Source organism: Acomys minous (genome assembly GCF_964271855.1).
Source record: "Acomys minous genome assembly, chromosome: 6".
In the NCBI taxonomy this organism is placed as follows: domain Eukaryota; kingdom Metazoa; phylum Chordata; class Mammalia; order Rodentia; family Muridae; genus Acomys; species Acomys minous.
In genome coordinates this window covers 4,334,916-4,358,398 of record NC_140487.1, presented here as the reverse complement: position 1 = coordinate 4,358,398, position 23,483 = coordinate 4,334,916, and the positions used below count along the sequence as shown (strand labels likewise).

Genomic DNA, 23,483 nt, shown 5'->3' with positions numbered 1-23,483 from the left:
TTAGTCCAATTGCAAGAAAACTTTAGCAAGTATGATTTTAGCTCTTTTATAGACTAACAGCCTTAGCTCCCCTTTACCCCCAAGTAACGCTGACTTTAGGAGCAAAGAACGATTGTTAATTAACCAAAGAAAGATCTCCATCGTTCACACCCTCGATAAGACAAACCAGTCAGCATAAAATGTCCTATAATGGTTTTGCATTTTTATAGTGATTTGAATTTTCTACTTTGGGGTAGGCAAATAACCGAATTTTTAAAAGTACTTGATTCCCCACATTGAAAATGACAGTTTTACCTTTGTTTTACTGGAAATCATCAAATGATTTAAAAATCTGATGATTTTATATTTAGTAAAATCGCTTCCCTGTTAGCAATATTTCAAAGAATTTCTAATGAAAGAACGACCATATTTATCTATTCAACAGAACAAAAATCACAATTTGATGAAATAAATTAGAGTATAAACTTGGATTTTAATGTAGGGTATTTTTTGTGCTAAGAGTTAAAAGCAAATAACAATCCAGTGATGACTGAATAGCAGCAATGTATTTCCTGCCATTCATAAGTGTCTATTAAGTAGAAACTGCTAATTAGATTCAACTTCCAGGACACTGCCCTACAGCTGTGTTGCTGTGTTTACAATTAAGCTTTTACTTTTTGAATGTCGTTTTTATTTTATTTTATTTTTCTTTGTTTGTTTTAAACTTTCTGAAACCACCTCCATGCCTGGTTTTAAAAAATGCTTTATATTTTGTTGTGCTTATTTTGAAGCAAAGGACTAGATATTAAAACGCTTTTGTCTCTACCTCACACTTGTTGCAAATTCTTCCAACAGCCTAAACATAACAACATGCAGTAAAATTCCTGGATATTTTCACAGCCAACTTCCCCATTCTGCTCAAAGTTTCTTCCTTTTCCTCCTTCTTACTCTCGGTAAGTTTCAGGGGCACTCTGACAGACCGTCATTATCTAGCCCGATTGTCACCTGTTTTCAAGGGCTGCATTCCTTTTTTTACTTCTGTCTCAGTTGGGAAAACCTGGAGGTTCCCTTTTTGCCCTTTTCCTGCTGAGAAAAAAACAAAGCAACAACAAATTACAAAACAAAATAAAATGTTGCCTAGCTTTGGCACCCGTAAGAAACAGGGCCATTTAGATTTTTATATAGCCATGCAGAGAGACTGGCATTGCGAGGTGGAAGTTGTGGTTCGTTCCCCTTCTGAATAGTGTCTGCTGCACACCTGTGATTCATGCTAGGACAGCTGTGATGCCTATAGAGGACAGCTTGTATCTGTGGATGTAGAAACATGTCAGCAGTCAAAGCATATTGGTTTGATTTTCTTGCTGAGGAGCAATGCTAATGATTGTTTTTATGATGTTTGTGACTGGTCTACCTTTTCTTTTGTGAAATAGAAGCACAATCAGCCTGTATTAGTCTCCTCTCTCTCTCTCTCTCTCTCTCTCTCTCTCTCTCTCTCTCTCTCTCTCTCTCTCTCCAAATATTTGATAAGAAACATTTCAGGGATGAAAGGTTTACTCTAAATTACAATTTGGGATATAGTCTATTATGGTAGGGAGTTCTTGTGGCTGGTTTGTGAGGTTGTGGTCACACTGTATTCAGAGTAGAGAGAACTCTCTCTGTAGACCAGGCTGACCTTGAGTTTAGAGTTCCATCTGCCTCTCCATCCCATATTAAAGGCATGCACTACCATCGCTTCTCTCTCTCTCCCTCTCTCCCTCTCTTCCTCCCTCCCCCCCTCTCTGTCTCTCTAATTCAATCAAGTACCAGAACATATGATATGGAACTGCCCCCCTTCAGGGTGGTTCTTTCCGTTGCAATCAACTCAATCTAGAAACTACCCTGTATACATGGCCAGAGGTTTATCTCCCAGACGTAGACCTTGTCATGCTTATAATAGACATTAGCCAACACAAATCTACCCTTTATCAACTTGACCCTTTTAAGCCATAGCCTTCCTGCTCTTGTCTTCATAAGTACTCATCCATCTACCAATGCAAAATACATTCAGCATAACTTTTGAAGACGCCCCCCCATTTTTTGACAATGCTGTGCAAAAACTCACAGTTTGAACAATACTCTTGAAAAGTCTATATTAAAAGTTTCTTATGAGGCTTGAGCAATCTCTTAACTGTTAGTCCAATTACTTCAAAAACAAGTGAAATACTTCTAACATACTACTCAGAATAAATTTTCCCATTCCCAAAGGGAGAAATGTGGACATAACAAGAGAATATTTGACCAAAGCAAGACTAAAGCACCAATACATACTAGGAAAACATCAAATTTTACAAATCTGCCTGTTTGGGCACCTATTATGGAATCATATAGACTCTAAAGGCTTGGGTTAGCCCATTGCTAGTTCTGCCCCTTGCTGTACATATAGCCTTTCTCTGCATGACTGAACCCAAAGCTTGCATGTGTTGGGGGACAGTCTGGTGTATTTTGATGCTAATTACAGCTTGCTGTCTGACCCACCTTTTGTTTAATAAAAAGCCATCCCACCTGGGCAGGGCAGGAGATAGGTGGGGCTTAGAGAGGAAGAAATTCTGTGAAGAAGAAGGACCGCCACCAGGAGAAGACCTGAACTGAAGAGAGGCAGGGCGCCATGGGTTAGCTGGAGGAGAAGCACATGGCCCGCGGTGTGGATGGAGAATCCAGCCCAGATGAAGACCATGAGCAAGTATTTGAGATTATGGATGGGAGGTAGCTTGATAGAAGTTATTAAAAGTAGATGACATGAGATTGAGGCAGGGATCCCTCGCCTGCCCCACTATGGAAGGTAGTATAGAGGGTTGATATCTGCCCTGCCCCAGGTTAACTAAGGCTATTTTAAAATATAATAAGTGTCTGTGTCTTAATTGATTGCTAGCCGGGCCTATAGATAGTACTTGTAATTTTAAAAACAATAAGTGGAGCCCAACATGGGGCATGTATCCTCACTCTTACAAATCGTATTTTGTCATAGTGTGAAAGAGAAAAATAGCTCCCAGAGAGCATCCATGGGCCAGAGCAAAGATGGCTACATACACGTGGCCAGTTCGAGAGGCGGAACTAGGAGGCTGACAGTCTTCTAAACTAGCCTGGCGAATGGAGTTAACTGCCAAAGACAATAATAAAACAAAAACTACTATGGTCCTTCTCCAAGGCGCCACGACAGAAGGCTCTTGGATCTTTTTTGGCTTTGTTATGAATTTGTTTGCAAGTCATAGTCACACTTCTTACCCTCTCTAAAAAAGTTCAGGGAGAAAGACAGAGAGACTAAGTTCCTAACACCTAGAAAGGAAAGAGGAACTGAACTCTTCTCCATAAAATTGATAACAGCTGGGATTCAAAGCTCCTTAGCTGCAAGATGTTTGTCAGCGCTTTCTGAAAAAGACCCACCAAAGAGAGAGAGAGCAATAACTAAATTCTAAGGAATGGTGGGCAGGATTTCACTAACTAAAGCCTAAATTGACACAAACGACCCAAGGCTTAGACTTTTCTGGATTCCTTGTTTGATTTTCTACTAAGATTTCTAAAAATTATGACTAAATTTACATAAAATAGTTAAAGAGGGCGGTGGTGGTGACACCAGCCCTCAATCCCAACACATAGAGACAAAAGCCAGGAGAGACTCCTGAGTTCCATCCTGGCCTCCACAGGCTCGACCCGCTACTGATAAGTTAAGTCATTTACAACAGGCTGCTTTGGATTTAAAGTGGCTATTTTTTTTTTTTTTGGTATGTTCCTTTTTCTTAACAATGTCTTGTATATACTTAGTGTCCTAAAGGATAGATACACATCAATCTGAGGTTTATGTTTTAAAAAAAGTAATAAAAATGTTTTAAGTATATTTTGTTGGTCAAGGTAAAGACACAGGTTGAAAGGGGAGACAGATATGAAGCTACCGGGCTCCCACTTAGAGAAGGCATGAGACAAAACCACCCACAACAAATGTAAGCAGCCAGGTACAAGATACCTAGGCCTAAAAAATATATTTGTTGGTAAAGATAAGGACCAAGGAAAGGTTAAAAAAAACAAACAAACATAGAAGATGCCTATGTAGTACAAGATACCTACTATATACATAAACCCTAAAATAAAACGAAAATCTATCTGATGTTTATTTAAAACTTAATGCCTTTTTATTCTTCTCAGGGCAATCGGCTTGTTTCTAAAACGAGAAACATTTTCTCAGGAAACAGGCTGTGGCCTAGCTTATACATTAAGCACCACAGAGCCTAAAAAAAGAAATTTAAAACTATACAATTTTGTTTTGATTTGAATGTGATGATAATTGTATGTTCATTGTTAATAGTGATGTTATATCTTTTTCTTTAAAAGAGGTCAAAATAAAACAGACCTGAATAAAAAAGAGACTGATAACTTAAAAAAGTCTATGTTTACATAAATTCAAACTACAGAACAGTTAACTTATATTGCTAATCCCACTGCACGGGAATAGCTCTGAGACTGGATAAAACATGTGCATACTGTACACCTAATACATCCATAGTTTTAATACTGTATAATGCTTATGAAAAATTATATGTTTTCAGAATAAAAGAACCGGACACTAACGCTGGATCAGACCTGACAGGATTCATTCCTCCAACATGCTGAGACGCTGACATCCTGCATCCTTCATGCTCCAGCCCCAAGTGCTTTGATTGCTGTTCCTCATCAAAAAAGGAAAGCCTCGAAGAAGGCTCCTGATCCAAGTTGGTCCAGCATTTCAAACTGTCCCACTCAAGACTAATATTAAGCCTGAAATTTCTTAACATTTAAAGACTGGACCAAGAATACTGTTCCCAGCTTGTTTAACCATTTTTTTTATTTGGCACCCCTACAGGTATTCTCTGCCCCAAATCAGCTTTTCCCTTAAGGGGGGGTTGGGTAGGTTTTTGGTTGCTTTCTTGGGCTATAGACACTTATTGTCATTAAAAGGTATAGAGATATGGGTTGTAAAGAAAGAAAGGGGAATATAGAGATATATTGAGATGACAGGACAAAAAGTAGATTATTGAATCTAATTCTCAATTGTTACTCAGAAATAGGGTTAATTTTAATTGATTGATGTAGAATTTTGTATATTGATACAGAATAGGTTTAATTTTGATACATTAAAACGAAATTCAAATTTGGTATTGTTCTCCACACACTGTATTTGTACTCTAGTATGAGGTATTGTATATATACAGCTCAAATAATACATACTTTACTTCCAATAGTCTGATTGTGTTATTGTAAGCTGTTTAGGATAATTAAGTAATACAAGTTAATTGCTGATTAATTCATAGTCATGTCAAGTATAAAAATACACATGCTAGGTTTAACAGATGATTCTATAGATATTTGTGATAAAATAGGTAAGGTCTTCAAAAACCTTAGAGACTTACAGAATATGGCATTTAAAAATATTTTTATTGTTTTAAGGATTCTTTGACAATAAGACAGGTTAACTCCTGACAATACCCAGCCTAACATAAAAAAGATGATGAACATTAAAAAACCTCCTTGTGGAGATGGCTTTGAGTGTGGCAAAACAGCCACTGGATGAACATGTCCTCATTTCTCCCAAAGACAGAATTCTGCCTAAAAATGGACAAACTTGGATACAGACAGAGTCGACAGCCAGACTCTGCCAAGACAGGGTAAACAAGTCCTCAATGGTTCCTGCTTCACAAATACGTCTGTCAGATATACTCGGCCAGAAGGCCAAAGATGATGCTCAAACATTATAAAGAGTTTTGGGTGTCTGTTCAGACAGTAAACTGTCTCTGTTATTTATTTTCATTTTAAAAGCTGCTAACCTGCATTTCCCTTTTACTTAGGTAGTTAAATTTATTCCTTCTCAAGTCTCTGATGGGGTTAAAGACCGATAGTTAATTTTAAAATTAAGCTTAGTTGTTTAAATGTTTAAAAGATACTTTTAAGTCTAGATAGATACTTTTAGATTGATAGATTTGAGCTTTAATAGATGGTGATTTAGTTTCAAAACTTTAGATTTACAAAGATAAAATAGTTAATATTTTCTACAAGGTTGTCAAATACATTTTAATTAAAAATTATGTGTGTCTTACCTATTGGTTTTTATAATTTTGACAATTGTACTTACTGTATATAAAAAAGGGCCTTTTTTATTTAGACAGAAAATGGGAGATGTTGGGGGACGGTCTGGTGTATTTTGATGCTAATTACAGCTTGCTGTCTGACCCACCTTTTGCTTAAAAAAAAAGCCATCCCACCTGGCCAGGGCAGAGGAGACAGGTGGGGCTTAGAGAGGAAGAAATTCTGGGAGGAAGAAGGACTGCCACCAGGAGAGAAGACCTGAAGGGAAGAGAGGCAGGGCGCCATGGGTGAGCTGGAGGAGAAGCACATGGCCCGCGGTGTGGATGGAGACTCCAGCCCAGATGAGCATCAACAAGTCTATGGGATTATAGATGGGAGGTAGCTTGATAGAAGTTATTAAAAGTAGGTGACATGGGATTGAGGCGGGGATCCCTTGCCTGCCCCACTATTGGTATCTGCCCTGCCCCAGGCTAACTAAGGCTATTTTAAAATATAAGTGTCTGTGTCTTAATTGATTGCTAGCTGGGCCTACAGATAGTACTTGTGATTTTAAAAGCAATATGCACGCCTCCTCTGTGAACATCTTGTGGTCTTAGAATCTCTGATACTACAGCATTATCCCTTCTAGCATCCGTTTCTCTACGCAGCTGTACACAGTGGCGTCCCGGGGCAGCGCTGTAGTGGTTCTAACTCTGGCATGCATTTCCTGGTCTTAGAGGCCTTTAGGAACCTTGGAACAAGTCTCTACAAGCCCTTTCTTTCTTTTTTCTTTTTTTGGATATATTTTATTAATTTATTCATATTACATCTAAATTGTTATCCCATCCCTTGTATCCTCCCATTCCTCCCTCCCTCCCACTTTCCCTTAACTCCCCTCCCCTATGACTGTGACTGAGGGGGACTTCCTTCCCCTGTATATGCTCATAGGGTATCAAGTCTCTTCTTGGTAGCCTGCTATCCTTCCTCTGAGTGCCACCAGGCCTCCCCATCCAGAGGACATGGTCAAATATGGGGCACCAGAGTTCGTGTGAAAGTCAGATCCCACTCTCCACTTAGCTGTGGAGAATGTCCTGTCCATTGGCTAGATTTGGGTAGGGGTTCGAAGTTTACTGCACGTATTGTCTTTGGCTGGTGCCATAGTTTGAGCAGGACCCCTAATCCCAGATTCACCCATCATAATGTTCTTCCTGTAGGTTTCTAAGACCCTCTGGATCCTTCTATTTCCCCATTCTCCCATGCTTCTCTCACCTACAGTCCCAATAACATTCCTCCCCTCTGTTCCACTTTCCTGGTAAGTGAAGGCTTTCGTGGGACATGCCCCTTGGGCTAGTGTCCAGATATAAGTGAGTATATACCATTTGAGTCTTTCTGCTTCTGGGTTAACTCCCTTATGATCATTTCTACTTCAATCCATTTGTTCACAAATTTCGGGAATTCCTTGTTTTTAATAGCTGAGTAGTATTCCATAGTGTAAATGTACCACAGTTTCTTTATCCATTCTTCTACTGATGGACACTTAGGCTGTTTCCATGATCTGAACAAGCACTTTCTTTACTCTTGCATCTTTCATTCTTGTAAAACCAAGCTCTACTGACTACTTGATAAGTAGCTTGGTATCTGTGATCACAATTGCACCAGCCTCTAATAGTGACCATGGGAACATACTTCCCTAGGTGGTTATTTTTGAGCAGGGAATTCTTTAGGCATCATTTTCAAGCTAGCTTCTTTCCTTTTAAATGCCTTGCATTGTTTCAAGGTAAAACTTTTAATGAATATGAGGTCTTCAGGGCATCTTTTCTAGGTTTTCAATGCAGAGCAAGATGACTCTTTTAATAGTATTAATCTCTTCAAAACTTATATATGGCTCTATTTTCAATAATGACTTTGTCTGCAGCTTTAAGATATTTGCTTATTCTATTCAACTGAGATTTTTCATATCTTTCTTGTCTACTTTTTTCTCTTCTTACATACTAAGTAGCTAAGACAGATTCTGAATACTTCCCTCTTTTGAGATTTCAAAGGCAAACAAAACAATTCATTTATTTTGAATTCTGCCTCACTCAAGTTCTCAGGGCATATGCAGAATGCTGCCAGAGTCTTTACCAGAATGTAGTACGATTGGCTTCTAGCCACGTCCCCCATTGAGCCCTGCTCATCTTCCGAAATCCATGACCTGCGTTTTTCTCACTATGCCTGTCTTCTAGGCTGTGACTAGAATGGCCCACTAAGCACTGCTTACCACATAGTAGGGCCTTTTAGTCAAAGTTTCAAAAATTTCCACATTCCTGTCATAAACCAGTTTCATACATGAAAGCAAAAATGCCCAATACTTGGTACCAATTTATGTATTAGTTCCTTTAATCATTTCTCTGGCAAAACCCTTGACAGGTACAGCTTAAAGGAGGGTGCATTTTGGCTTAGAGTTTGAGAGTAGAGTGCACAGTGGCTGGGAAGGCATGGTAGCAGGAGCGGGAGGATGCTGAGACACTGGTCTGCCTAAGAAAAGCGGAGTGATGAAGCTGCTGTTCCGGCAGTTCATCCAGTCTGCAACTTGGCCCCACACAACAGCACCACTCACATCTAGTGGGGCCTTTCCACCTCTGCTATCCCAGTCTACAAACTCTCTCACAAACATACCCAGAGGATTCTCTTCTAGGTGACACTAGATATTGTAATGAGGACAGTCAGTATTGTTAATTACTGTCCCCTTGTTTGGCTGAGATAATGTAAAATAATCCAATGTTATAAAATTTGCCGAGTTCTACTTCAAAAATACTTTGCTACTATTTGTCTTAAATATTGCTTTTTAAATTTACTCATTCTCATAATCCATTTAAACAGAACAGATTTCCCCCACTAAGTTGCATATAGAATAGAAGACCATTTCAGTTGTGTTGAGGAATAGCAACTTAAAGCCCAACCTTGAAAGGGTGATCTCTTAGCATGTTTCCTCTCAAAGTTGCTGAGGAAACAAATGAATGCAAGCCACAAAAAGGCTGAGTCAGTCTGATATGTCCATGAAGATTTCCTCATCCAGGTTGCCTCTCAGGATCAGAAAGTTTCCTTCTGAGAACCATGACTAGAACTCAACCTGGTCAGATCTCTTCTCCTGCGGCATGAATTTCCTCAAGTTGTTAATTTCGGTCAAAACAAATTCTTAATGATTTAAGTAAGTAGTACTTATTTAAAAGAAGTAAAGCTTTTAAGACATTCCTGAAGAAGCATTCCTTTTATTTTTAATTGTATTGTTCTTTAATTACATTTATTTATTTAAAGTATTTTTAACATAATATATTCTGATCATACTTTTTCCTCCTATTCAAACTCCTTCCAGATCTTTCTCACACACCCAACTCTACACCTATTCCTTTTCTTTTCTTTTTCTCCCATTAAAAAACAGAAGAGTGGGAAAACCTTTAAACTGAAAACAAAAAAGAAACAGAACCCACCCCAAAACCTCACAAAGGCCACTGAAAGAGAAACCAAAATATACAAGCAAAAACAAAAACAAAAAGAGTCCAAAACAAAGTCATTTGAGACAAAAGGTATATAAAAATAGTATTGAGTTTGTCTTGTGTTGGCCATCTACTGCTGGGTTGGTCCTTCCCTGAAGTACGGTTAATGTAGCTAGTGAGACTCCATTGGAGAAAACTGGTTCCATTTGCTGGTGTCAATTGGAGATAGCGTCAGGGTTAGGGATGGGAACCCCGTCCCGTTCTCCCAGCTCAGCACTTCGGTCTGACCTGAGGACGTGCAGGTCCTTGCATGCTGCCACGTTTTTTTATGAAGTCATCAGTCCTCCTGTAGTCTGGAAGATACTGCTTCCTGGGAGTCATACATCCCCTCTGGCTCTTACAATCTTTCCATCTCCTCTTCTGCAGAGCTCCTCGACCCTTGAGGGGAGGGATATTTGGTGGAGAGTTCTTACATAGACAGAGTGTTGCACATCTCTTACACTCTCCATATAGACCAGTTGTTGGTCTTCCCATTTATTCCAAGAAGATGCTTCTCTGATGAAGGCCGAGCGAGGCGTTGATCTTCTCTCAGATGTATAACTGGTAAAGCTCTTTTCCTGTTCTGTATCCTGTCTCTTTGGCACAATGATAGTGTCCTTTGTCATACAGAAGAGGACGTTTTTAATGCACGCTACTATCTTATTACATAGAAGTGGGTGGGGACAAGGGACACTATTACTAGCAATAAGATATCTTAGATTTATGTAACACTTTCTGTGTTTCAGGTATAAGAGAGGAAAACTAAATTTTTCTCTGTATTGTTTTTAGGTTCTATGTCTAGGAATTGAGTTGACAGACGGTAATAGAAGAAAAACAGGTGAGGTGTTTCTCTGGCCAGCTCTGGAGTTTAGATCTTTTAATGTATTTAGAATTAGGCAGCCTAGTCAGGGAATTGCTGTTATTCCATGTCATGTGAGTTGCCTGAGGTATCTATAATAAATGTATATTAGAAGAACTTAAGGTCTTCATCAGGAATTTGTGGTACAGCCCGTGAAACTAATCACAGGGTTTTAATTGCAATATTGTCTTGCTTTATGAGCTAGGAAAAGTCAAATCTATACTCAATAAAAGGAAAAAAATATGATCTTTCACTATCATTTTCTGAACAAGAAACAGATGTGTGCTTTACCGGAGGTTTTTTAAGGCATTGTATTCTCTCAGGAAGAGTGATAGGAAGTGCTACTCTCTGGCCACATTAGCAGCCCCAGATACTCTCACTAGCAGGGGTGAGAGCTAATTTCATGATCGTTCATGCTCCCTACCTGCTGCAACTGCTATCAGAAGGATTAGTTAACACGACAAGGGCTGCTTGGGTTGTGGGATTTTGTGTTTGATTCAGAAAACAGTACAGTTGATAGGACAGTCATATCTCTGAAAGCTGAATGGAGTGAGGAAAGTAGTTACCAGTTACCAGTCAGTCTTCCTAGGAAAGGAGCAAATTAGGAAACTTTCATTTAAAACTGATTTCTTCCTCTAAAGGACCAGAGACTTGGAAGTAGGGAGAACCTGTCTACTTTGTGATGTCATCTGCTTCTAGGACCTTGGAATTTTCTGTGAAATCCAAACGTCAAGGTCGTCTGTAGGTACAGTCTGTTCTAGGAGTACTGGAGTAGACTTAGGTTGGCCGTGGTTCACATGGATTAAGAAGAGTTTCTTTTGTTAGGATGGAGATGCCCATGGTGGGAAGTGCCTATAAGGTTCTTTCCAGCAAGGTAATAGTACATGCTTTTTTTTCCTTTTCTTTTCTTTTCTTTCTTTCTTTCTTTTTTTTTTTTTATAAACTTCTTGATAGTTACTTGGGTCTTTCTTGTTGTTTGTTTGGACAGTTGGGGTTTTTTTTTTTTTTTTGGTGTGTGTGTGTGAAAGTGATGAAAAGAATTGTCACTCATGTAGGGTGTACATTTCTAGCTTACAACATGTCCCTAGTGTATGATTTAGTTATTATGACTTGAAAGTGGTAGCACCAAATTATCCATCCACACTCCTTTAAAATACATTTAACTCAGAGACTCAAGATTTAGAGACACTGCTAATTAGAGGGTCTCTTAAAGCTATCCTAGAAGTTTTAAAATTTTTTTCTCATAACTGAAATGCAGAATTTTACAAAGATCAATGTAATGCTTTGTGAACATTTGAACCCAGCTGAGTTTTTTTTAAATTTAAACTTATTTTTATATTTAGATTTTATCTTCTACTTGTTCTGATTATTGATATTATTATAGGATAGAAAACCAATATAAATACCACGGATGTTTTGGGAACAAGTGGTTTATCCATGGTGAAAATGAGTCCTTTGGACAAATTCAATCCATAAAGAATGCCAAAGTGAGGAATGATCTCAGTTACTAAAAATTTTTCACTGTCATAATGTCAGAATGCTTAGTTGAATTTGTGTTCAGTCTATCTACCAAACATGCAGACAATAAAGAGTGTGAGTTGCCAGTGGCAGAAGGTAGGTTTTTAAAATCAAGTGGAATGTCTTCACCTCAGTGTGGGTGAGATGTGGGGGATTCTCTTAGGTGTGGGAGTTGCTTACATAAATGTGGTTATATTCCCAAAAGTTGATATTAAAAGAATTTTCTTAGAATGTGAATGCTAGAGCAGAATCAGCTGCCATTCATACCTTAGACCACCAGGGGCTAAGCAATATGAGACAGCAACTATATGTCCATTTGTCATTGGAACAGCAAAGAGATTAAAAATCTGTAGGTTTCTGGATACAATTATGAACATGATAGACTCTACGCAAACAGATGAGTTAGAACAAGAGGGACAGTCTCCTCTTCAGCAAGCCAGCGTGCTGCAGGGACAGCTTTGTTGTAAAGGTCCATACACCTCAGGCAGAGCTCTGGGAGGCTAGTGTGGTGAAAGCGTCTTGCCTTCTGATGGCTCCGTGTCTCCAAATGTCAGTGGTAGCCTGTGAAGTAAACATTGTGTCTTAGGCAATGGTAACTGATTCTGCTAGAACCAAGCAAAAGAAAGTTTTATTTTGTCTCTGAGGTTCTGTATCTGGGGATCATGATGACTTGACCTGACAGGTAAATAGGAACAAGGCAAAACATTATCCAGTATTTTTTTCACATCCATATATGGGAAACTTCATAGGGAAAAAAAAACCCCAAAAAACCTCTAAAGCAGTGTATCTCAGCTTTCCTAATACTGTGTCCCTTTAATAGAGTTTCTCATCTTGTCGTGACCCCCAACCATAAAATTACTTTTGTTGCTACTTCATAACTGTAAGTTTGCTAATATTATGAATTGTAATGTAATTTTTTTTGGAGATAGAGGTTTGCCAAAGTGATTGAGAACCACTGCTCTAAAGAAATAGCTACAACCAAGCTCCTAATAGGCTTTGAAAACAAAGAATAATTATTACAAACAAATGAAACAGTAAAAACCAGAGGAAGTAATGTGTGGGACATGACCAGGCGACATATGTAGAAACTAGTCAGCAATATGGGGTATGCAACGTCAGTACTGAATCATTTTCACAGCCACCCACTATCCAGTTTTGAGATGTGTTCTTAGTACAAGGTAGACACCATCTATCTGGTGGATATTTTGCTCTGGGGTAGATCATAAAGTCCTTCTCATGTGCATTTGATTAATTTTTATTAGCTTAAAACACTACATCACAGTTTTTTCGGGTAATGTATTATGAATTTCTTTCCAGTTGTTATCCTAAGAGCTTTATATACATTTTCATAATATCATAAGGGACCAATGCTTATAGTTGTTTGTACACACACACACACACACACATGCACACGTGTGTGTGTGTTTGTTCACATGTGTGTGCATATATATGTTGGATTATTTAAGACAGGGTTTTTCTGTATACAGCCTTGGCTGTCCTGGAACTCACTTTGTAGACCAGGCTAGCCTTGAACTCACAGAGATCTGCCTGCTTCTGCCTCTCAAGTGTTGGGGTTAAAGATGTGAGCCACCACCACCCAGATATATAACCCATATTTTGTAGTTAAAGACATAAGGGAAAACATCTCTAAAATTAAGCCAAATTAGAAAGTCTGGGTAAGCTGATTTTAGCCTGAATCAGACTATATACCCGCTGGTTTTATCTAGAAAATTCGGTTGTTTAGTACAGACACTACAATATAGTTAAGAAATCCTCAGACAGATGAACTATTTTCTGGTTGCTTAAGAGATTAAGTTGACAATGGTAAGTAGCTTGCCTGTAGACCATTAGAGTGGCTTTTTTTTTAAACATTCAAATTCAAATGTTTCAGGTTCCAAAAATTTTGTCTGTCAAACTGGTTTATACAATTTGATCTCTCTCTCCATATATATACATATGTATATTATATCACTTGCATTCAGTATATAAACAAATCAATGTATAGCTATAGAATTATTGTATTTAAGTGTGTACATAATTTTGTCCTTATTTCTTGGTTCAAAATTTTCTCTTCCTTCAGATAGAACATAGAAACTAACTTTTCTGAATTTTTTGGATGGGCCGTATATTATACTGTCTGAATTCCTCTTCTTTGAAAGATACACATCAAGACTCTCCTTTTTCCAAAGGCGGTGTTCCGTACTAGCTGTGATGGGAGTGGGAGACCGAAGGGAATGACAGGCCTCCGTACCAGTTCATGGGCATTAATTAGCTTCATCTTGTCTAATCTCACTTTGCACGGTTATCAATGCTTCCATCATGCCTACACAACAAAGTCACTATAACCCCCTGAGAGCACAGAATTCGGGATTCCCGGGTTAGCAGGTCTTGTGAAGGTTCCTGGACAGAGGTATAAATCTTTGCTCCACTTCTCTCACATTCGATCCCCTGGATCTTTCCACTCCTGCACCCTGCAGCATCTGTTAGGACAATCTGCTAAACCTTTTTGTCTAAATTTCTATGTTTAAGAAAAATTAACAAGACCCAAAGAGAGGGCTGGGTGAATCTTAGTGTATACCCAGTTGGTCAAAATCACCCATACTTTGTGACTGCCTCCTGACAAAGAGGAATTCTAAACTGAGCTGCCATTTCCTGAGCTCTGTCTCTGTGAAGAGAGAATGAGAGCTAAGTTGGATTTGAGGATACCTAATTGGCGTCTTTTGTAGAATTCATCATTTGTGGGTAAAAAGATCACTTCACACTTTTTAAGGTCATAGAAGTCTTCTGTGTTGGGTGTGGTATGGGAGCACAGAGTAACAGGTTCTTTGTTTTCCTGACACAGGATAACCAAGAGTGTCCATATAATTACACCATTTTCATTTGCTCTGCCACTCTGGCACTTTCCATTCTTCCCATCCTGTCCTAACTTATCCTCATTCTACTTAAATCTAACGCTTTAAAACAAAGCAAAACAAAAACGTCCATTACAGCTATGCAAGTGAGTCTGTGGCAGGCAGATAAGGGTAGGTGTGACTTTCAAATCTGAGCAAGTTTAGGACTCACCAGCACCTTCTTAGGCTACCATGTCCGTAATGGTCTCCTAGTTAGAGTTATCCAGAAGTGCTCTCTCAGTTCAAGGGCTAACTACTGTAGAAGAGGTCACTTCCCTGTCCTGCTGTCTGTCAACATGAGACAAAAAAATCTACATTGAGGCTAAACAGCACAGCAAATTAACAGTCTCCTGCTGGCAAGACCAAGGGACAATTCCATTAATGCAGAACTTGTTTTCTTTTTAATCTCTGGTTCTTACCTCAGATCGTTTCATCACAGTTTGCCGTCAGTTAGAACGGCAACACAGTCTTGCTTTTGAGACAGGATTTAAAGATCAGAATTCCTATCTATTTTTTTTAAACAAGACTAGAGTCAACCAACATATTAATAGGTTGTTAATTTTAACAGCGAGAGCACATCCCTGTAAATTTGATTCAGTGCTGTTCAAAGGAGATCTTAAATTTGAATTGTTACGTGTGGAAAACTGTAACTTTTCCTTCTTTTTCTTTTAATGTCTCCTACAGGAAAAATAAAAATAAAGTGGGAAGAAAGATAAATTATTACAAGCAGGGATGGTGATACATTAACAATTCCAGGGATCTGGGACCCTCAGGCAGAAGGATCATGAGTTCCTGGACAACCAGGGAAACTTAACAATACCATGACCCAATAAATCAGTCAACCAAAAATAAAGCAAACAAATTACTGGGTATTTAACTCATTTGAATGTTGCCTAGCAAGGCCTAAGTTCAACTTCCAGTACCACCCTCACATTCACACACACATACACACACACACATACACACACACACATATACACACACATACAAGAATTACAAAAACGGATTTTTTTTTCAATTCTGCAACATGTTTTCAAAATTAGACAGATCACAACAGTGGATTTTTCCGCAACCAATAGATACAAATTTATATTCCTTTAACTGGTATTTTCTAAGTTATTATTAGATATTGTATCCTATATACCTGGGAATAAAGTAAGAACCATAGTTACATTCAGTTATCTGTGGAATCAGGAATGATTTTGGAAGATGAATTAAGTTTTGACCATTACATAATTTGTATCAAACATAAGAGAAAATAAATCTAATTGATTTAAATATGTTTAAAAAAAAGTCTTCTGGCTATTTGAAACTAATTTGAACTCTTGCATAAAATTGGACTTGATAAAGCTCTCATTCTAGCTACAGTGACTTCTGCATTTGTCTTTTTTTTTCAGTTCTGGATGATTTAACTTGCTACAAAATATTCTTGAAGCATGATGCAAGAAGAATCATCTTCAGTGTAAAGTAGTCACCACACCTCATTTTCTCACAGTGGCCTCACGTCACAGTCTTTCTCATCTTTTGCATCAAATACCAGATAGACCAAAGTGTGTAAGAAGAAATAAGCGTTCACATTGTAATTACTCTCTGCCATGGGAGGGTTGCGATTTAAGCACCTCTTTTGGGCAAGCCTTGTTGAGTCTGGGGGGGCATTCCAGACAGTGTTAATCTTCCTTCTGATACCATTTTCCTTGACTGTGGATTATAGGGCAGCACCAATTATAAAAGATGCACCCTTCCTTTGGGTCTGGAATGTCCCAACTGAACCTTGTATTGGAAACTTTAGTCACTCAATAGATCTGAGCCTCTTTCCTTTAATCGGAAGTCCCCGGAAAACTGCCACAGGGCAGCCTGTCACCCTATTTTATGTTGACAGACTAGGAAAATATCCTCACCTAGATACAAAACAAGTAGAACACCACGGAGGAATACCTCAGTCAGGTAATTTGCAAGAGCATTTGGACAAAGCTAAGACTGACATAGAGCACTACATTCCGGTAGACCAGTTGGGCTTGGCTATCATTGACTGGGAAGAATGGAGGCCTACGTGGATGAGAAACTGGAAACCCAAAGACATCTACAGGAACAAGTCTATTGAGTTGGTCCAGGCAAATAACGCAGGCATTACAATCTCCGAAGCCACTACAAAAGCCAAAGAACAATTTGAAGAGGCAGGAAGGAAGTTTATGGAAGAGACTTTAAAACTGGGGAAATCAGTTCGGCCAAAACACTTATGGGGTTATTATCTGTTTCCTGATTGTTATAACAATAAATTTCAAGACCCTAAATATAATGGGAAATGCCCTAGTGTGGAAAATCAAAGAAACGATGACCTTAAGTGGTTGTGGACAGAAAGCACCGGCCTTTACCCATCTGTCTACTTGAAGAAAGACTTGAAGTCTAATTGGCAAGCTACACTCTACGTCCGCTTCCGCGTCGTGGAGGCTATCAGGGTGTCCAAAGTTCGCGGTGAAAGTGACCCTGTGCCTATCTTTGTCTATATCCGTCTCGTTTTTACTGATCAGGTTACTGAATACCTTAAGGAGGTAAACAAATGATTGTTTACATTTCTGACCTAGTATTCATAAATAATGTTTATTGGGAAAGAATGTTGTTTTTAAAGGACATGTAATTCTGCTTCATGTATCACTTAAGAATATAATATACACAGGGCTAGTACTCTGTTCTCCAAAAGAGAGATAATTACTACACTTTAAGTGCGTATTGTAATCATATGATCTGTTAGCACCCACATGGAAACATAAAGTGTACACAGTATTTAACTGTTTTATTTTTATTTTATGGACATTGCCTACAGAAGTAATAGCCACTTTTTTTTTTTGTCTGCATGCCTGTCTCCAAGAGAATGCATGGTTCTCTGAAACTGGAGGTCCAGACACTTGCGAGCTGCTTTGTGGTGCTGGGGATTGGACTGGGGTCCTCTGAAAGAGCAGCTAGTGCTCTTGACTACTGAGCCATCTCTCCAGCCCCAGCCTCTTTTTAAATAGCAAAGAAAGGCCCAAGTAAAAGATTTAGAGAGTGTAAAAATATTTGAAGTGTCATTGTTTGGTCGGCACGCTCCATCTGTTGGTGTCGCCCTGTGCAAATGCTTCTGTTTAGTAAGCGCTGCTAACTCTTCCTATTGCCTTGACAGGATGACCTTGTGAATACAATTGGTGAAATTGTTGCTCTGGGTCCGGCTGGAATTATAATATGGGATGCTATGACTTTAGCACAACGTGCGGTAAGTTGAATTGTTGGGAAGCAGGGCAAAAATAATTTTATCCTTAATGCTTTTGGAGACGTTGTTAAGGAAAGTACTTCATTCTGTACTCTGTTAAGTGCTGAGTTAAATACTACGGTTGGCAAGGAAGAGATGCTCAGTGTTTGCTGAATCAAGTTGTGTCACATCTTTTATTTATTTATTTATTTAAATTTTTTTATTTTATTAATTTATTCTTATTACATCTCAATGGTTATCCCATCCCTTGTATCCTCCCATTCTTCCCTCCCTCCCACTTTCCCCTTACTCCCCTCCCCTATGACTGTGACTGAGGGGGACCTCCTCCCCCTGGATATTATGAAGTAGAAAATGTACTTGTCTTCCCGTAAGGAATCAGATATTCAGTGGGTTAACTGAAGTTCTCTAGGCTCTGTGGTCTGTAAGTTACAAAACTGTGACTACAGTTTGTTTTCTGACACGTTTAGTGTCTGACAATAGGATCTATGATTTATTATTTTCCCATATCAAATATTGTCCCCATTTCCAAAATTCTCATGAATAAAAGGGTTTGTGTATGCATGTGTGTGTGTGTGTGTGTGTGTGTGTGTATGTGTGTGTGTGTATGTGTGTGTGTGTGTGCATGTAGAAACAGAGGCAAGATCTCATCTTCTTTAATTATTCTCTAGTTTATCTCCAGAGAGAGGGAGTTGTACAGAAACTGGAATTTAGCAGTCTAGCTTACTGGCCAGCCAGCCCGAAGGATTCTCCTGTCTCTCCCTCCTCAGTGAGGAGCTTAAATGCAAATTTCACTGTACCTGTCTTTTCAAAGTAGGTTTAGGGATCAAATTCAGATAATCATGTTTGCGCAGAAATCATTTTACAGATTAAGCAATTTCTCTAGTGCACTCCCACTCCATTGCCCTGATAACTGCCCTTTTCCCCCAGTTGCTATAACTTTCTAAAAAGCCGTGTCATATAAGCTATTTTCTACCATTCCATTTCATCACCTCCAGTGGTGTGGAGAAGCCAGCTTCATCCGTCCTACCTTATGAAACATGATTTTTTTTAATATTTGGGAATTTTGTGAGTTCGTTGCAAAACAAATCATTGTTAAATTAAAGAATAGAAAAGATTATGTTAAATCTCAAAATATGCTTTACTTTATGTGCATCTTAATGCCAGAGGGTATATAATCTATTGTCCCTGAACAGGCAGAACATTCTAGAATGGATGCTACCCACTTTGCTCATGCTATGGAATTCCCAACTCTGCATTGTGTTATTGATTGATAACATGAAGTTGGACATTGTAGGTATAATTATACTGTGTCTCTTAGATTGACAGTGTAAACCTTTCCACAGTGTAATATAAAACAATCATCAAATCATCCTCACTTCTCTAGTCTTCCTTTTTAAAAAATTTTTTATCTGACTGGTTGTTGACTGAGGGGTCACTTCTATCTTGTAGAGGTCTTGGGCTCCTTAAGTTCCTGGATCTTTTCTTCAGTCATAGAGCTAGTAGTGGTGATTCACTATTTTTTTTTTTTTGGTTTTAAGATTATACTATAATTATATTTCTACCTTCCTTTTCCTCTCTCCAATCACGCAAATACCCCTTCTCACTCTCCTTCAAATCAGTGACCTTTTTTCCATTAATTATTATACACATATGCATATATACTTCATATTCCTAAATATAACCCACTCAGTATATATGTTATTTGTATGTATATTTTCAGAGCCCCATGTAGTATATTATGGTTGGCCATAAATTTGCTATGTATCTGGGAGTGATCTTGAACTTCTGATCTTTTTGATTTTCTTGGGGTTACTGGAGTATGCTTCTCGTGTGTGTGTGTGTGTGTGTGTGTGTGTGTGTGTGTGTGTGTATACTTATGTGTGTGTATATATATGTGTGTGTACATACACTCTTCATATATGCATGCACACATATATAATTATACTTTTATCTCACTGCCTCTGCTCACATTATATATGAATAAAGCTTGAAAAGTTTGTATACTTATAAGATCTTGTTTAATTATATTGTACCCTCTTAGATAAATCAGGATAATCTTCCCTTGTCAACCAACATGTCCAAATCATATTTACAGTCTCCTCTGTTATAAACTCACACAGTCACAGGCGCTAGCAACTAGAAGACAGATACCTTTGCTAGGTAGTTACTGATTCAGCAATAGAGAATGCCAACATAAAGAAAATAACAAGTGTAGACTCAAGTCAGAACTGCCAGGATTCCCTGCGTTGTTCCCCCCAATATGCTACCACAGTCAGCCCACTCAGTAGAACTGCTGATCATGAGAGACCAGGACTGTCTTCAGTGTATTTTAAAGGCCAGTGTTCAGGTTTTAAACACAGTACTGCTAAGATGGCTCACTTCTGCTCCTCATCACTATATATCATTTGAACCATCAGTTTTGGAACCATTTTAATGGTGTTTAAATTCATCTAACAAATGGAGGTCTTGTTACTTTTTTTTTTTATGATTTATTGAGGGCTAACTGAAGAAATAGTAGATCGCATACACTGTCATTTATCTTCACAATAGCCCTATGAGACAGGCTTTAAAATAATTCTCAATTTACAAGTGATGAAACTGACCAAATGAACCAAAATAACCAAAGTAACTAATTTTCCTGACGTGACTCAGATAACACGCTAAAGTTTAGGAAGCTTGAGATATCCTAGGTTGGCAGACAAGGTCGTTAATGACGGTGGTACTCCCATCGGGCAAGTTAACCACAAAGCCCATAGCTTACCCGTTGTAAAATTCCACCCTCTTGATTCATTTATGAATAATATTGAGGAAGATGAAGGGTAGAATAAGTTAAGCCTCAACTAAACAATTCTCCAGTAACAGGATAAACTTACATATTACAAAAATAGTTGGAATAACCTTGCTTGTTAAAGTGAAAAGTATTTCCTACTGCTTTTTAGGTCCAATGTTTCACTCTTCCTTAAGAGGTACTTGCTATAGTTTATCTTTACACACAGGAACTTGTGCTTTGTCACACTGACTGTCTTATTACTTTACAGCCAGGCTGCCCAATCCTACATGAATACATGAAGACGACCCTGAATCCATACATAATCAACGTCACCCTAGCAGCCAAAATGTGCAGCCAAACACTTTGTGGGGGTAAAGGTGTATGCACAAGAAAAAATGAAAGTTCAGATGTATATCTTCACTTGAACCCAAGATATTTTGATATTAAATCAATGGAAAATGGAAAGTTTAAAGTACATGGCAAGCCCAGGCTTGGAGATCTGGAGTTTTTTTATGCCCATTTTAAATGTAGCTGTTTTACCAACACGAAATGTAAGGAGAATTCTCATATAGACTACATCCCAGATGTTAATGTGTGCACAGGTGACAATGTTTGTATAAAAGCCCTTGTAGAGCCCAACCCAGCGTTCCACCTCCTACCTGGCCAACGCCTCCTCTTCATGACAGCGCTCACTCACCTACTGCTTCATTGGCCACAAGATATTTTTGTTTTTCCTGGGAAGATGCTAGTTGGTGCTCCTTAGTTCTCTCTGCCGGCAGAATTCCCTGCATTTTTTAATGCCTCACTAATTTGGGATTATGAAGATGGGATTCTATTTTGTAAAAGTAATTCTATTTTAATAATAAAGATCCTATTTTTAAATTTCAAAGACAAATTATGTATTCTTCTACCAAAGACTGAATATAAGCAAAGCTACTGTAGCTAGGGATTAGTTTTGTTTTAAAGAGAGTGGAGACTCAATAAAATAAAATTATTATAAATTAATTTTTTAGTAGTCCGTTATTGCTTTAAAAATTATCAAGTGAATAGTAAGATGAGAAATTTCTGTTGTTTAAAATGAAATTCCTCAAATGTCCTAGTAAGTCTATTTATAGAACTATGGCTTTTAGTTACTTTATGTTGAAAAAACTTTATATGTGTTTTACAGAAAGCTCAACTTTTAAAATGATGATTCCATTTTTTGGAGAGATTTAATATGTTTTGAGAATTTAATTTTATGGAGTGCTCTAATTTCCTTTTCATCGCTGATTATCAAGTTTAATTTGTGCCCCTGAAATTGCACTGAGCATTTGGGTCAAGGACACCACAAGAAAACCTACAGAATCAACCAACCTGGATGCATAGGGGTGCACAGAGGTTGTCCAATACTCATTAAGCACTTGGATGCAGATCTCTGATAACCTGCTCCCCCAAGTGAGCTCTTTCAGAGTAAATGTCACACTGCAAGGAACCTGTTGTATTTACATGCCTTGCTCTTCCCCGAACCACCTGACTCCTAAATATATCCTCTTCTTTCCATGTCTACTTCTGTAGTTAAAGGCTTCATAGTGTCTGGCCTAAAAGCATGAGGCTTTTACCTCCACCCTTAAACATGCAATTTCTTCTTGAAATATTATCTGTCTGTAGATTTAAAATACAAACCTTACAATTGAATCCTGATTAAGAAAAAAAAATTACCAGTTCATCAGCATTACTCAACAGAATGGACCGCTCTCTTTCTAGAACAAACTCTTGTCTTGCAGTATGCGTACTTATGTGTAGGCTTATTGCACATGGCAGCTTGTCTCTCAGGTTCCTCTCATGCTGCTGGAAAGTGCAAGGTTTCTCTAGTGTTTTATCTATCCTTTTGCTGCTGCTCACTTGGCCTTGTTCATAATTGGCTACTGTGAATAATTCACACAGTGCACATGGGTGATTTGGGAAAAGGTTTCTAGGCAACAATCAGTCCAATTCCAGGTGCACGATACAGCTTAAAGTGTGACTACACACAGGCTCCTTTACAAAGTACATGTGACCATGAGGGTGGGTTCTATATCTAAAAGGCTTAGAATCTGGTGTTGTCTCTGATCAGTGGCATAGAGGTCAGCAGGCCATAAGGAACATGTGACATCTCCCCTAAGGATGAGTAACAGTCTAGGGAGGGAAGGGTCTGGGATAATCATTCTGGGGAATTGTGGGTTCCCAAGACAGACAAGGGATGTAGAATGCTGCCCATACCCAGGACAGCTCTCAGAGAGCATGACAGGAGTGCAGCCACTCCCTACCCAAATCAGACCTTGGCCTACTCAACCTCATACAGACAAAGACCATGTCATGATAAAGCCAGTTAGGCATCTGTTTTCCTGTCAGAGACCTGGCTTCTCTGAAATCATGTGATTGCCAATCTGCTGATCTAAGTGATATTCTCGGAAAGTCTCTGCCTTCTCCTACATGCTTTGGTGTTCTGATCAGTTGGACAATGAAGTTTATCTGCCTTCAATCAGGTTCGCATATGCAAATCAGATGCATTTTTGCCTTTGTCCCTTTTCTTACTGGACTGGAGCTATATAAGCTAGCTCTGCCATTTCAACAAAAGAGTTGTCCCCTGACACTGTCCCCAGGCTTGTTCCCCCACTCC

At 38.6% G+C, this 23,483-nt stretch overlaps 1 protein-coding gene across 1 annotated transcript; it reads left to right on the top strand.

Moving 5' to 3' along the window:
* Window positions 1-11,131: 11,131 nt before the first annotated feature.
* Window positions 11,132-21,814, top strand: LOC311599216 (hyaluronidase PH-20-like). The gene is made up of 4 exons (XM_084784942.1): window positions 11,132-11,296; window positions 16,229-17,380; window positions 17,989-18,078; window positions 21,114-21,814. Exons 2-4 carry the CDS (start codon window positions 16,427-16,429, stop codon window positions 21,606-21,608), a joined length of 1,539 nt encoding a protein of 512 aa, XP_084641068.1. The 5' UTR covers window positions 11,132-11,296; window positions 16,229-16,426; the 3' UTR covers window positions 21,609-21,814.
* Window positions 21,815-23,483: the final 1,669 nt, after the last annotated feature.

Coding starts and splice junctions, on each gene's coding strand:
- LOC311599216 (XM_084784942.1), top strand. CDS start 16,427: ATGGGAGGGTTGCGATTTAAGCACCTCTTTTGGGCAAGCCTTGTTGAG. Junction 17,381..17,988: donor TTACTGAATACCTTAAGGAG/GTAAACAAATGA, acceptor TTGCCTTGACAG/GATGACCTTGTGAATACAAT. Junction 18,079..21,113: donor TGACTTTAGCACAACGTGCG/GTAAGTTGAATT, acceptor ATTACTTTACAG/CCAGGCTGCCCAATCCTACA.